Genomic DNA, 16,408 nt, shown 5'->3' with positions numbered 1-16,408 from the left:
AACAAAGACTTATCTACAAAAGAAGAGTTGGTTTTTATACCCTGCTTTTCTCCACCTTAAGAAGCTTCAAAGCAGCTTACAATCACAGTCCCTTCCTCTCCCCACAACAGGCACCTTCGGAGAGAACTGTGACTGGCCCAAGGTCACCCAGCAGGCTTCATGTGGAGGAGAGGGGAATCAAACCTGGTTCTCCAGATTAGAGTCAGTCTCTCTTAACCACTATACCACGCTGGCTCTCATAAAAAAAAAAAATTAACTGTAAATGCAGTAAAATAAGAACAGCACCACTTTGTTTTTGAGAAGGGATGCTCTCCCACTATAGAATACTTACATCTTTAAAGAACTTTTGTAAAGTTGCAAGTCGTTCTTCATAGACAGCTGCGCACGTATCCCGAGCGTAAATCTGCTCCTTTTCCGAAGTCGGCAGCTTCTTAGGTTCAGTACTATTGCGGCATTGCCCCAAAACTGCAAGGGGGAAAATCCGTAGCATGACAAAAGAAGAAATTGCATTTTGGTAATTCTTTTTTAAGGCATCCATAAATCAGATAAAATATTTGGTGCTGGTTACATCAAAATTGGTTGAAGAATTGACTAGAGAGTCTGCACTGTGGGAGCTCTCAGAAGAGCTAGTAAACTGCTAAATATTACACTAAGTAGGTACCTGTACTCTCGTTACAAAATTTAATCTCTGATTATCTCCTCCCTCCAATTATTCGACCACGATTTAGGAGCAATAACAGATACCACATGTATTTTATTTCCAATCCCCAAGGAGTATTCTCTGGAAATGAGGACACAGGACCTGTAAAATACACACTCTGGGGAATCCTACTGAATTCCAATCAGCATACTTAGTTCTAAGTGGCTAAAGAATTTAATAACTTATTTACTTATTAAAATATTTATGTCCCACATCTCAGCTTTAAAAAGTAGCTCACAACCATCACCACCTTAACATTCGGAAAGTAACGACAGTTTAGAGTTGCCTTCAAAAGTGCCCCACCCATGAATAGAAATTGCTCATATTCAAGTGGATTTCCCATTTGAGCACAAAATCCTCTGACCTTCAAAAACATCTCTTGGGGAGCTGGGGATGGCCTGCAGAGATGGGAAAGTTAAATCTGTGAGTGCAGCTCCATTCATGGTTCTTGGGGTCTAGTCCTTAACATTTATATTGCGCTTTGAATACTCTAAAGGTCACCAGCCTTTTTGCTCCTGTGGGAGAGTGGTGGGCACAACCACAAAATGACTGCTGCAGGAGGTGGAACCAACCACATTATGGCTGCCACAAGAGGCAGAGCCATACACACTGAGGAAGCCCAAGAGCACGGGAGTAATTTTTAAAAATACACAGGGAAAGAGGAGTGAGAGAGAATAAAACCAATACTGTGGTGGAAACTGCTGCTGAAATAACGTTATTTTAATCTGCAAGGCCAATCAGATCTCCAGTGGCCGGACACCTTTCCTAGCACCCAAAAAGTGTTTTTAGAAAATGGGCGGAACCATGTGGGGCTCTGGACCAGCCAGGTTTCTAAAGTACATTGCACACATTATGTTGTCATAATGAACAACCCAATACCATATGCCCCATTTTTCCCTGGGATGGAAGGTGCTGAGAGGCCTTGTCTTGTCTAAGTACCCTCAATACATTCATGGCAGAGGTAAACTTTGAGCTAGAGGCATCTTAGTTGGATAGCCATTATGCTACACCAGCTCTCACTTGTCTACTATTTAACCATGTCCACAAGGGCTCAGTGACTTCCTCGAAGCACAGCAGACCCAGCCCTGAGTTCCCTCTTAAACCATAAAGGTTCATTTCTTCAGCCATACCTGAAGAGGCTTGTAAGAGAACGACCAATCCTGCTGGTCGATCTTCAGTGGAAGGGCCACTCTGGCCACAAATCACACAATCGTACATGGCTTCTGAAACATGCTGTTCTGACGCGGTTATCTCCATAGCAATATCTGCATCTGGCGACTCTGAGGAACGGAGGAGAAGGGCAGGAGGAATTAACAAGGCATTCTTCAAAGGAAAAGGTTAAAATGTCTGTCATTTCAACTATTACAACACGAAGTGCATTTTCCCAGTTAAGTACACTTGATGTTTAATTTTATCCAACAGGGAGCTTTGCTGTAAATCTCTATACTAAAACAAGCACGGACTTGGTAATAATATTTGGGTAGCAGCAGTTATCAAGATACAATGCACCCAGACTGAAAGAAAAGTTTTTTAAAAAGCACATGCTGAAGAAAATATACTATATATTAAAAAAATATACAGGCAATTCTACAAAACACATTCTGAAGGAAATATAAAAGCGATTCTACTATACCACCGACTTCGGAATGCATTAGATGTTCAGTCCCAATACATATACCACTCATGAACCAAGATGACCTTTTTTGTCTGAACTTGAATATTTCAAACCTTAAGGCTAAACAAGATGATACAGCATCCCTGAATCCACCATGGGCAGGGGTCGGCAAACTCATTAGTCAAAAGAGCCAAATATCAACAGTACAACGACTGAGAATTCTTTTGAGAGCCAAATTTCTTAAACTTAAATTATATAGGTAGGTACACTGTTTATTAACTTAATAAATTTTAATTAAAGTTTTAAGTCTTAATTAAACAATAGGTACACTGAATAAAACTTGATATCATACTTAATAGTGATCTTATTTATTGATAAAAATTAAATTGTAAGTCCCTGCCATTTCCCCCTCCCCATCCGGAGTCCTCGTCTGGAGGCCTGGTCTACCGCCATAAAAGCATATTGGTAGACCTGGCCTCCGGCTGAGTCCCATTGGGAGGCCAGGTCTACCCATTGGCTTTCTTGGCAGTAGACCTGGCCTCCGGAGGCCCATAGAAGCCAATTGGTAGACCTGGCCTCTGAAGGGGGACTTTTTCCCCTCCTCGGAGTCCAGGTCTACCGCCAAGAAAGCCAGTGGGTTGACATGGCCTCCCAATGGGACTCAGCCGGAGGCCAGGTCTACCAAAGGAAGCCCACCCCGCCCAACAGCTGATAGGCGGGGGGGCAGGAACTGCTGAGCCGCCCGCCCAGCAATCGCGCGGCTAGAGGGGAGGGGAGGCTTTATCCTCCCAACCATTGAGGGAAAGGGAAAGGGGGACCCGGCCATTCTCCACGGCGGGGGGGGGGGGGGGAGAGACAGCGCGCCCGCTCTCTCTCTCTCTCTCTCTCAGGTGCGCCGGCTCCGCAGCCCGGCTACCGGCGCGAGCGGGCTCAAGAGCAGGGGCTCCGAACCAAGTTCGGAGAGCCCACTCAACGGGCCAAAGAGCCGCATGCGGCTCGGGAGCCGCAGTTTGCAGACCCCTGACCATGGGGATGTGGCACCATTTTAGAGCCTGGTTTTTTACATTTCAAAACGCTGCAGGGCCCCGATCCTGCTTGAGATGATGGCTCAATGATGCCCCACTGTTTTCAAGAGCCAACCATTTTGGTTCTTGAAAACAATGGGGGGGGGGACGCAGACCCCCTTTATCCCCTGCACTGCATTCCCCCAGCAGGACCGCCCTCCCCCGTGGAGTTTTGAAAAGTAAACATCTACCCTCTAAAATGCTGCAATGTCCTTATGATGGACTCAAGGACACAGTATTGTCTAGTTTGGCCCTTTGGTCACCCACCAAAGTCCCCCCTGGTTCTACACCCTATACATTCTTTCACTGAAATTCAATAGAACTGACAAAACTGTTGAAGATGAACTTAAGGTAACGACTGCCACATCTATCACAGTCTCTCTGATTATAAATTCCCTACCATTTGGTATTAACAGGCACCGAAATAGCGCAGTATCGTCCAGCTGTGCAATGGCAAAGTTAGTACACACAACTTTGCTTGACTGGTGTGCAATGGCAAAGTGCAAACTATGTAAGGGTGCCATTTTGCTTTCCTAAAGATAACGTTCCATACTAGGAGGGGGCATCTATCAATCACAATGGATTCAATCCGGGGGTTGGGGGGAGCCAGGAAGAGAACAAGGCACTCTCAACAGCATGGCAAGTACTTCCAGAATCTTGCTTCAATATTTTACAATCTAGCAGCCAAGAAGAAGACAACCTCTGTTTTTTTCTACTACAGGCCCCAAAGAAAAGCAAGGTTTGTGTGCTTCATCTGGTTAACACACAAGAATCATGTAAAACTATATTATGACCTGCCAAAATATCATGACACAGCACACTTTCTGTGATATATCGACTGATCCTAATCAAAGGCATTTTATGACTTTTGTTTTTGGGTTTTTCCGCGGACTGGCACCACATAAACTAGAACACAGTTATGACCGCTATAGTGTATAAACGTTTATCGCCACTTAGTGGCAACCAGAAGAACAGCAAGAAGTGAAACTGAAATAAAAGAAGGAATATATTAACAGAAACCCTCCCCCAACGAAAAACCTAAGCGCCATATATGCAGCTATCAGGGAAATTATGTGGAGTATAATACAATATGTGTCCGTGTGTGTGGGGGAATAATCTACTACATTTTAAACCTGTAGAGGAGCTCAGGGAAAAACCTTAAAAAATCAGGACATTCACAAAAGAAAAGAATTATGCCCTCTTACTAATGCATGTTTTTTAAAAAACATATACAATTGGTGGGTATTTTGAAGCTAATTCTTTTCCTGTGGGCTTTTGAAAATATGCGAATTCAAATCTTAAGGCTTGCTGTGACAAAGAAGTCAATTTCACTACACCAATTAATCATCCATGTTAATATCATAAACATTCACTGTGTTAAGTTACAAAATTTATATCCCTCCTTTCTGCCCAGTCAGGGCCAAAGTAGTTAACAATTAAAACCAAAACAATATAAAACTTCTTATAAAACACAGCCAATATATAAGCATGTATGTTTCCCAAACAATTCACTGACCTTTCATGTTGACCATTAAATCTAATTAACTCTTTCAGCTATAGCTTACACTTTCATGTACAAGGATATAGACAAGGGATGTGATTTTGCAAATGTTCGATGCTTATGTCCTACTAATTTTAAAAGGGAAATTTAAACATATCATATGATTCTCTCTATTTCACTGAAATCAATGGAATTCATAATCTGAATCTGTACTTATGTAATATCAAAGGTAAGGTAAAGGCAAACACTGGGTCATTACTGACCCATGGGGTGACATCACAACATGACGTTTACTAGGCAGATTATGTTTTGGGGTGGTTTGCCATAGCCTTCCCCAGTCATCTACACTTTACCCCCAGCAAGCTGGGTACTCATTTTACCGACCTTGGAAGGATGGAAGGCTGAGTCAACCTTGAACCGGCTACCTGGAACTGACTTCCGTAGGGATCGAACTGAGGTCATGAACAGAGCTTTGACTGCAGTACTGCAGCTTACAACTCTGTACCACAGGGCTCCCTAATATCAATCTGGTTATGTATTAATAGGACATGGCTGTGTTGTTTATTCCGGGGTGTGTGTGTGGAAGTTCTTTAAACAAGCATCCTCAAATATTTACTGAGAATTATATTTACTCAAGTTGATGTTCTATATCGGTGAAATCAAGAAATTAACTAGTAAATCTCACTGAAGCATTCTCATTGTTCTTCTATACTGTAGGAGTACACATCTGTAGCATTCATGGCTACTTTACATTCTGGAGAAAAATGCATATGTTATTTACACAACTTCAAAAGACAGTATTCTGAGCCTAGATTTTGTAGTCGCCATACCATTGGCCTAAATCAATAACTTCAGTCCTTCCTAGTTTATACTAAGATGCTGGCTAACACAATGGGTCATGTGCCCTGACTGATAAATTGCAAAAGATTCAATTAACGTTTTCATGCAGGCTTAGGCAGAAAACACTCAAAATACAAGTTCACAAGCACTTTTATTATTAATTATTATTATCTGGAACCAGTGGTTTCTCTGCACAGGTTTATTCAAGAAGGAATGAACAGCCTTGAGTGCTCACAGTGATGTTATATGCTATTGTAGCAGTTATAGGCTCTGAACCATTACTGGGACTACCTGGCAGTGCTATAGGAAAAATAAATGTGCAGAATAATTTCTAGTAGCCACAGCTGCTCTTGAGCTAACAAAAGACTGTCAAAAATTGAATATAATTATAGGTGGCACACATTCATGCCCCTAATCAGCTTCAGACAATGAGTTTAAGCCTTCGATCCTGCCTAACATTTCTGCAGACAGAAGGGATTTTCACCCATGGAGCATGACTACCCTGTTTCCCCCGCCCATTGCAGCTCCTGGGGCAGGGGTCCTCCAGGAATAGCATGGGAGAGGGAAGCTGGATGTCTGCTGCACGAGAGGAGAATCATTGACAATTGGCCCCCTTCTGTTCACAAAAAAATTTAAGCGAGATCTAAGTATCTGTCTGTCTATCTATCTGTCTGTCTATCTGTGTAGTACTGCTCATACAGCTATAGCCTTGAGCAGAAAATAAAAAGAATAAAAACACCTTAATTAGTGTTATTCCTTTGGTATCCAAGCCAATCTAGTGTATGGTCCCTTTAAAAAACAAATGAGAACCAGGCAGCACTGGAAGTAGGAATTAACCTTGACCAATACATCTGGTCCATGCCAGTGAATTAAAGAAACAGCTAATATCCCAACATACTAAATAGAGTTTACAATCTGTAACTGGAAGCAATGCTGCTCTTGCAGAACCGCTGTGTGTCAAGGTGGTCCCCAAGCACTGAAGCAACTATCAGGATGTTAATATCTTTTGCCCTAGCCCAGCATGTGTATTCTCAGAAGACAAGTCAAAGCTAATTTATTTTCCTATCTGGAATCAGAAGAGGAGATGCTGGAAAACCCGTGTCACCTTGCCACTAAGAAGAGTACGAACCTTTTCCCTATCTTCCAAAAAAGCATTTCCATTCAAGGACCGGAAGACTGGTTCCCCCCCACACCCCCTTAATTAATTCAAATGAGATTCAGCGGGCAATGTTATTACCCCCTTGTCAAAAGAAGTTCCATATGAATTCTTCGTTGGAGGAACCCTAAATTACCAATCATGCTCAATGGATTTTTAAAAAAAATCACAAATGATGAAAACTAAGAGGAGATTATTTTATTTGTATGTAATCAAGACAGTTTTCAAGGTCATGGTTGAATATGTGCTTCTGCACTGACAACAAGGGTGCCACAAACTCCCTTTAGGAGAGCAAGGCTGGCCTTATGCCATGGCAATGATGGATGACTTTGAGGGCACACTTCTGCCAGCAGGTGAAGACTTCTTTGGTTTTAATTGTTCTTCTGGTGTGTAATGCTTGTTTTAACTACTAGCTGCCTTGGTGGCCCTGGCAGAACGGCAGGGTACACATTTCGTAAGTAAATACAATAAATAAATAATTATTCTTCAGTGGTTCCACTCATTACTGGCAGCCATTATCAGATAAGTACATGGTGATTACTCATTGGGGGTTACCGTACTTGTATTCCCAGCAATGTATTAAGAGTTTGAAAATGTTATAAAAAATACTGTTCGCACTTTGTTTGGCCCCTTTAGCTGTGAAGACGTCTTCCAACCATTTATAAGCCGCGGTATCCAAAAACCCTTTTAAAGCGATGTTTTTAATAACATTTTCAAACTCTTAATACATCGCTGGGAATACAAAGTGTGGTAACCCCCATTGTCAACTCATCAAAACCTTCACGGTGAGGCCCCTGGGCTCCATCATGTTCTTTCCCTCTCCTCCTGCCAGCTCAGCATGCGCATAAATGTGCAAGTTTTGAACATTTGTTAACACACTAAAATCTAGAACAGGATTGGGCTTCAACCTCATTTCGAAGTTAAGCTTCTGGTTCCATGGATCTATTACTGGACAAAGTCTTTAAAAAAACTATTTAGGTATTCTAAAAAGGAGACCAAATATAATAGATGCTTTTTGCTCCCTGCAATTTTTTTTTCTGGTAGCAGTCACTTCTTCATTAATTGTGTCCTAGTTTACTGTTTTAGCGTCATTTCTAAAGCCCATCAGTCATAAACAATATGCAGAATTCAGGAATAAATACTTACCAACATCCATGGCGGTTTCCATAAAGCTTTTCTGTCTTGATGCAAATTCAGCTAACAACTTCTGCTGCCTCTCCCTAGCCTTCTGTCGCCTGGGTGAAGAAAGAAGGTGGATATGTAAGAGTTAGAGTACAGAGGACTAACTTGGTTCTGTGTCAGCAGAGCACAAGGAGTTTTCAGGTGTTGCACAATACCTAGAAGACCCTTTTCCCCCATATGGCATCAGTGATAGTCTCCCAAGCCCAACAAATGGACTTGTACACCGCAGTATCTCCAATCCTAGTCTGACAGCCCATTCCTGAGCCTAAAAGACAAAAGTCCTTTGGAGGCCAGGAAGGGGCTGTGTTGGTGTTCGGGCCCCCTGTGCCCATGCCACTTACGCCACCTAGGGTGGCGCGGTCACCACCTTCCCAGCACTGCTGCAGCAACACCACTCAGGGACACCGGCACAGCCTTGCGCTGGCATCCAGGGGAATTCCAGGACAGGGCTAGGAGAGGAGCCGCCTTTAGGCGGCCTCCAAAACCCTTTCAGCCTGGGAATGCCCCCCTTCATATTTTCCCAAGATAAGCCACCTTTTTAGGTGGCATATCCCTGTGCAACCCTATGGAGCGGTTGCATGGGTTTTTGCGGGAAGGTGAAGGTTTCGGCATCAGTCACAGGCGCAGCCCTTCCTCTCAGGAATGGGCTGCATCATCGCTATTACCCATTAACCACATCCACTTCTATATGGGGGCAATCCTTCTGACCCCCCAACTTCATACTCTCAAGAGGCATTCAGTGTTCTGTCCTCTGAACCTACCAGCTTCAGGTAATTCCCATATACAAATCATCCCTCTCTCTCCACCACCATGTCATTTAATTTTCACCCTAGACAACCAAGAATGGGAACAGAAGACTATACCTGGAAGATAACATCCTTGTTACAGAAAGAACTTACAAAAAAATTTTCTAAGGGATGCACGCTCAAAAATGCATTTTGATATTTCCTTCACTTCAAGGTGAAAGTTTGAAACATCAGAGGTTCAAAATATAAAGACGACCAAATCAGGCATTCTTAGGGACCTGTCTGTCAAAACTCGCCCCAATGAAATTTACTATCTATTGTCTTAGAAAAGAAGACAAGTTCTCCTAAGGATACTGAATAAAAAGTATTATTCAGAAAAGGCTGCTGGTGAAACTTTTTTATCTCACACAGCACTAATAGAAAATCAGAATATTTCTGTCCTAGATTCAACGCTTTTATTTTCCATTATCATGCTACAATATTTGAGGACAATGGCATAATTAGATGTTGATATACATAAAGGACAGGATGACTTGTCAAATTTTATTTCTCATGGCTGTAAAATGAGTTTAAATTGCCTGGCCCAATTTCTGGCTCATAATGACAGGAACGTACAATAGGAACATAGGAATTTCAGTTACATCTCATATAAATCCATCCAAATATCAAATTAAACAGACGTTACTTAATACTTTTTAAAAAGACGTCCAGATACTCACTCAGGAAACTAGATGAATTTTATTCAAAAGCCAGGATTGTGCTAAAAAAATCAAGACTTAATTGCTCTGCAGTTTTTTACGATGGGAGGTTATTAAAGTCATTAGCAGGGAACTAAAAACGCAACTTCATAAGGTACTTATGCAATTGGACTCAGTGTTCCAATACCACCTCTTTATTATCATCTGCAAATTTACATAACATCCCATTCAAGTTATAAGCTCAAACACCCATTTTTTCTTTTTCTGAAATATGATTTGGGAAATGTATTTAATCGTATATACATCCCACCTTTTTTTTTTTTTTTTAAGAAAAAGCTCAATGTGGGGACCCAATCACATGAAGCTGCCTTCTACTGAATCAGACCCTTGGTCCATCAAAGTCAGTATTGTCTGCTCAGACCGGCAGCAGCTCTCCAGTGTCTCAGGCAGAGGTCTTTCACATCACCTACTTGCCTAGTCCCATTAACTGGAGAGGCCGGGGATTGAGCCTGGTACCTTCTGAATGCCAAGCAGATGCTCTTCTGCTGAGTCACGGCCCCTCCCCTACAAATACAAATGGGTAGAAACAGCCCAAGGAAGTAGCAGTTTCTGTGAGTTGCTAAATTTTCCAGGTTGGATTGTATGACCTTTTTCCACAAATTTGGACCCTATGATTTGCTTCAATCAAGTTTTCCTTCAACACAAAAAGAGTTCCTTCAACAAAGAAAGGCTTTTCTTCATCAGAGGAATCATTTCTCCACCAGAAAATAAAGTAATTCTGCATTGGAGGAAATCTTTTGCAGGAAGACTTAAACAGAATCATAGGTTCCAACCTTTACTGATATCTGAATATATTCTGAAGTGTGCTTTTGACAAATTTTAGCTCCATGATAAAAATAAAAAGAGAGATGTATCTACAGATAAAATGAGAGGTAGAAATTCTATGAGTCTTTCTTCTGCATAACTTCTTCTTTCTTTCTTTTTAAGTCAAAAGCAACTTGAGTAGACTATGAATCTGAATGGAAGAAGTGCAGTATTGGGTGAAAAACCAGGTTGAGGAGGGGGATTTTGAACTGAAACATGACCAAAGGGCAAAAGCAGCTTTCCCTGCCCACCCTTCTTCCCTGCAGAGATGCAGCATTCCCCCAGGTTACTTTTGGTTAAAGAAAAAAAAAAAGCTAGAGGACAGGATCAGATCTAATTTAACACAAGTAAAAGTAAAGTAGAAATAAAATTCATAGCCTGCAACATCTGGACATACTGCTACTACTCCCAGCTGGTAACGTATGTTTAGGGTGTAGCAAGGGGTACGGAAAAGCGTACTGGTCAAGACAGATCAGTGTGAGTGAAGTATGAAGACAAAACATGCTAATACTAAAAGCATTCAGGTTGCCAAGGTTTGCCAACTTCCAGGTGAGGCCTGAAAATCTCCTACTATTACACCTGATCTCCAGACAATAGAGACCAGTTCCCCTGGAGAAAATGGCTGCTTTGGAAGGTGGACTCTATAGCATTGTATCTTGCTGAGGTCACTCCCCTTCAAATTCCTACCCTCCCCAGGCCCCCCTAAATATCCAGGTATTTCCCAGCCCAGAGCTGGTAATCCTAAGGTTGCCCTTCATGTATATGATCTCACTAATCCTTAAAGCTAGTCTGTTAGGTAGTAGTATTATACTAAAATTAGTGGAAAGGAGAGGGAAAACAAGCAGCTTACGGGGCACTCAGTCCAGGCTCACCGCTCATGCTCCCGCATATTTGCAACTTTGTCATATTTACCAGCAAGACTTATTTCACACTCTCACAAGGCTAAGGGAACAATACATATTAGAACAAAATCAAGGTGCATATAGCATCTTGTGGGATGCAATACTGTCAGAGGGTAGACCACTATGGTGTATGGGGCAGGAGGGAAGCATCAAAGGAGAAGAAGAGTTGATTTTTATATGCCGACTTTCTCTACCACTTAAGGAAGACTCAAACCGGCTTACAATCACTTTCCCTTCCCCACGACAGACACCCTGCGAGGCAGGTGGGGCTGAGAGAGTGTGACTAGCCCAAGGTCACCCAGCTGGCTTCATGCGTAGGAGTGGGGAAACCAACCCAGTTCACAAGATTAGCCTCCGCTGCTCATGTGGAGGAGTGGGGAATCAAACCCGGTTCTCCAGATCAGAGTCCACCGCTTCAAACCACCACTCTTAACCACTACACCACGCTTGGCTCCCCTTATGCTAGCAGCAGCATCTTCCTCCAGAACAAGGAGCATTCCTTCAATGAAAAACAGGCTTCTCTTGTGGCAGAAGGTTTCTTGCACTGGATAAACCCTCTGCCATTAGTGGAATGGAGCTGTAGAATCCAACCGAACAATAATAATAAATCCATATATCTGCTGCATTGCAGCCAGAGCTAAACTTCTAAGATATCCAAAACACACACACCCCAGAAAAAAATCTCAATTGCATCTTAGAATCATAGAGGTGGAAGGGACCACCAGGGTCAAAATCACTTCCTCACTTACAATATAAGGTGAATTGGAATATAGCTAAGCGCACTTTAGGTCCAGACAAAAACAGGATGCAACTGTATTATGAGGCAATTTTCATAATTATATTTCTACGAGAGTCTCTCTCAACCTAGATTATGCCTTTATTAAACAGGCTGAACTGTAAATAGAGACCCCTAATAAGAAGACGTAAACAAACTGACAGATTCAGTACAGTTCTGTGATTTTTCACAATGGCCCACAGGGCTCAACAGAGACTGGGGGGGGGGGAAGAGAAATTATTGCACAAGCAGCTCTGCTACACTCTCTTCTAGCTCTTGGTTTCTATGGCAACGACTTCTGTGGGTGATGCCAAGTTTGCCTTTGTAAGATGAAGGAACTAGAAAATAGGTCATCGCTGAGTGCTCACAAGCCTGGACTTTGTATTCCTTCAAAATGGAGCCGTGCCATACAAACAAGTTTAATTTATCGATCTGAGATTCTAATTCACTTGGAGGCAAAAATACACGCGCTGAGCTCCCTGCCCCCAACACCTTCCTATCCTTCTGACAAAGATTTAGCAAGCATTCCCCGCAACTTAACGCTCTTCCCATGATCTCTTCATGGCGTGGGAGCCAATGTACTTCAGAAGCTCCACACCACGTGGGAACAGCCCATGCTGCAATTCTTCCCAACACCAGCATTGCACCAAGTTGCAAGAGAAGAGACGTTGGGGCATATGTGTGTGGGGAGGAGCAAGTGTCATGGGCCCCTCCTATATTTCAAAGACTTCTGGCAATTCCTTTGCAGCACAAGACAGAACATGTTGCAGTAGCTCCAACATGACCAAGGAAGGAAGGGGGACAAGGAAGGAAGGGGGAGCAGCCATTTCTACTACAAAGAGCTACAGCTCTTACTCTTACCATAATTAATGGCCTTGAGTCATAGTTCCAAACAAAAATACTCAGAAAAAATCTGTGCATCATGTGCCTTTGAGAAACACACAGAATTGTCCATTCTAAATTTGACTGGCCGACCCTTTCCAACCAAGGACACTACCTAATTATAGTAATTGGGTGCTTTTCAGAAGGATGCCCCTCTTCTTACAAAAAAACAACAACAAAACTTGCATGCTACCATTCCTAAACACTGTGGGACAAGAAATAATTTAGGACTGGGGATACTCCAAATTTCTTTTTTTAATAAGATTTTCAGATGGGATTTGCTTAAATAGGGTGATACTGTGTTTTTTTATTTTAAGCTTAACTATGAATTGTACCATCAACTTCATAAGAACATTACCAGAAACCTGCAGAAAAATCAGAAGGTTCAACAACATCATCAAAATTTTATTTTCAAGCAAGCCATGTTGCTGACAGTTTCCTGGGGAAAAATGCCATCTTCGAATCTTCTTTTCCATATGCATGCAGTTTGCTTATCCTATCAGTATACTAGTTCTTGAAATGCTAGCTTTCTAACAAGCAGGATAGCTGAATAATTTTCAGAAGGCTTCAATTCAAGAAAAAAAAGTAACACAAAAGATGCACTCAGTACCAACAGCAGACACGCACACCCCTGCTGCATTCTGACAAGTAAACAATATCACATAATTGCTCAAATTTTCACAACAAAACTCATGTGTCACAAAACTCGTGCTTCAAAAGCTCTGAAGTGTACAGATTGCATCACACACAGCCAACATAATTTGTGCTGCATGCAGGTGTGTGTGTGTGTTTTAAGGCAATGCAAACAGATTAAGCCAGTGGTTCTCAATCTGGGGCCATATGGCCCCTGGGGGCCCCCCTGGGATATTCCAAGGGGGCCACAGGTGAAAATTGCGTAAATGGGGGGGCCACGGCACGAGACTAGGGGGCCACAGAGGGAAGTGAAGAAAACAAAAACACATGAAAACCTAACACATGACTTCCTTCATTGCACTTTTATGCATCGTTTGCAACAGTGGACTTTTGTATTGCTGTAATCTTGTGCAACGGTGGTAGAGGCTTTGTTCTCCCTTGTATGTGAATATTATTGTTTATTAGCGTGTTGTATTCCCTTTTTGTGGGCTATTTTTTGTAAATTTCAGTTTCCCAATAAGAACTGCATGTGTGCATTTTCTGTGGCTGTTTATGCTTCTTTGTTCCTTGGCTATTTACAAACAAAACATTTAAATAGCTACCTTTCTACCAGTAGGACAGAGGCCCACAGGAAGGAAACGAGGTTCAAAGGGGGCCACGGTCGGAAAAAGGTTGAGAACCACTGGATTAAGCTAACACATATATCTTAACTACAGCCCTGTAAGAGTCTGGGTATAACATTTATCCTCCTTGGGACATGAGTAAAAGCAGAAAGGAAATAACCGTTGGGTCTTACCCCCCCCCCCCCCGTCTCACGCAGAAAAAAGGCAGAAAAAACCCACACAGCTCTCCTCTTTGGAGTTTCAGTTTATCAGCATTTTAGGTAACTGCTCCAGATTCAACATCAGAACTAATAGCCACGACATTTAAAATGCAAGACTCCTCACATCACTGCTGACTGGCAGCCTCAGTGGGATTGCTACAACTGCTGAAAGGTAAAAATGGGAGGGGAAAGGCAGCTGCAGAAGGTGAAACAAGATACTGGTGCCTGACCTACTTATTTATTAAAACATTTATATCCTGCCTTTCTTCATGGTCCAAAAAAGAACCAAAAACATTTTCAGTGAACCCCCCCCCCAAAAATAGCACACCTCAAATCTCTCCTCCCCCCCCAGAAGATGCGTGCCATTCAAACCACCTCAAAAGCCCTGGAAAACAGGCAGGCCTTGCAGGGCCTCAAGGTCTCCAAGGAGGGGCCCCCCCTCACTTCTTCAGGGAGCCCATTCTATAGATCTTGAGCCACGACATAAAAGTCCCGGTGCCAGACGGGCCACCCTAAATGATGGAATAGCCAACAGAGTATCAAACACTATTAGTTAATCCTGGCTCAGAAGTTCCTCGGGCATCTTTACTTTGCTTAGGTATTGTTTGAGGACATTTTTTTAAACACATGCCAAATAACAGTTCACAGATCTTATTTTATGTGGATTAACACTATTACAAACTCAAACTATGGAAAAATTTATATTCTCCCTTGCGACACTACAAGACTGTTAACATTTTTTACTAAGGGACAGTTCAGATCTTAAGTCCTCATGGTACACATGGAGGCCATCAAATCCCAACAAAAATGTGGTCATATTTCATATACCAATAAGTGGTGGTGGAAAGTACTATCAAGTCACAGCTGACTTATAGCAAATAGGACCCCCCCTATTATAAAACTAATATATTTTCTACATCCAGTTAAAACTCACATGAATTCACTTGTGGGAAATATATTGTAATGGAAAATTAATATTACAAAATTTTAACAGACAAGCTGTATTTGCTGTAATGTAATCAATTATCTATACAGGTTACATAAAAGCATACTTTAGTAAACCTTCATTTGTAGTTCATTTCCAAATTCTATTAAATCCAGTCTCAGCCCACACACTTTTACTAACATTCAAAATTTAAGCACAGTTTCAAGTAGCTTAGTTTTCTTTTTTCTTTTAAAAGCCATGGTACTCTGTAATGAAATGTTTTGTTTATGAATGTTCTAATCTATGGCCGCCTGCAGGAACAAAGACCTGGGAGCTAATCCATAGACTAGAATGAAGAACAGACTTCCAGAACAATTACAACTTTCCACGAGGGAAGGACTCACACTGGATTCAAGATTACGGTTTTCTATAAATTTTAGCAAATTCAATTCAGCTTTCCCTCAGGATCCCACAAAGCTGCTCCCTGTGATTTAAAAAAAATTAGATATACTTTCATACTTTAAATAAGCTTATGATTCATGGAGGACATGCCTATCAGTGGCTACTAGCCATGATGACTAAAGGGAACCACCACATTCAGAGGCAAAACCCTCTGAATACCAGCGCCAGGAGGGAACATCGGGGAAGATCTTGGCCTCTATGCTTTTGTTTTTGGCCCTCCAGGGTAACTGGTTGGTCACTGTATGAGACAGCTGTGAGGGTCTGTATGCCTTGCCTTGGGTAGGCCTTTGCCTTGTATGTTTCCCCCCCCCTCCCTGGGCTCGTAAAAGCAGTCCAGGCCTCTTGACTTTCCTTGGTTCAGGCGCAGGGTCTGACGGGCCCCAGGTTGGAATGTCTTCCCTCTTCCCACGTCCCTCCCTTGCTCTCACTGACTCCCTTCCACCACTGTGGCCTTGGTGGGTAGATAGTACTAACAAGCTCTGTGTTCTTTGATGTTTTGTACCATGCACAATTATCTCGTAGATTCCCATAACATACGTTTGACATCTGCTTCCCTGTAGGGGTTATAATTCTGTCTTTGTGAATCTGTATTCACTTGCAACTTTACCAGTGTGCGGCCTGTATCATCTGAAGCTTCCAA

At 42.2% G+C, this 16,408-nt stretch overlaps 1 protein-coding gene across 1 annotated transcript in view; it reads right to left on the bottom strand.

Annotated features, from left to right (window-relative positions):
• The window catches only part of UBR3 (ubiquitin protein ligase E3 component n-recognin 3), a 113,598-nt gene that overhangs the window by 44,147 nt on the left and 53,043 nt on the right, over nucleotides 1-16,408 (bottom strand). The window contains exons 24-26 of the mRNA XM_056861107.1: nucleotides 8,023-8,111; nucleotides 1,831-1,980; nucleotides 332-465 (exon numbers count right to left, since the gene is read on the bottom strand). Coding sequence (XP_056717085.1) covers nucleotides 332-465; nucleotides 1,831-1,980; nucleotides 8,023-8,111 — 373 coding nt within the window. The remainder of the gene's footprint in view (nucleotides 1-331; nucleotides 466-1,830; nucleotides 1,981-8,022; nucleotides 8,112-16,408) is intronic.

Source organism: Euleptes europaea, chromosome 15, assembly GCF_029931775.1.
Source record: "Euleptes europaea isolate rEulEur1 chromosome 15, rEulEur1.hap1, whole genome shotgun sequence".
NCBI classification, from domain to species: Eukaryota; Metazoa; Chordata; class Lepidosauria; order Squamata; family Sphaerodactylidae; genus Euleptes; species Euleptes europaea.
The sequence above is the reverse complement of the archived record's forward strand: the minus strand, read 5'-3'. Positions and strand labels throughout refer to the sequence as shown.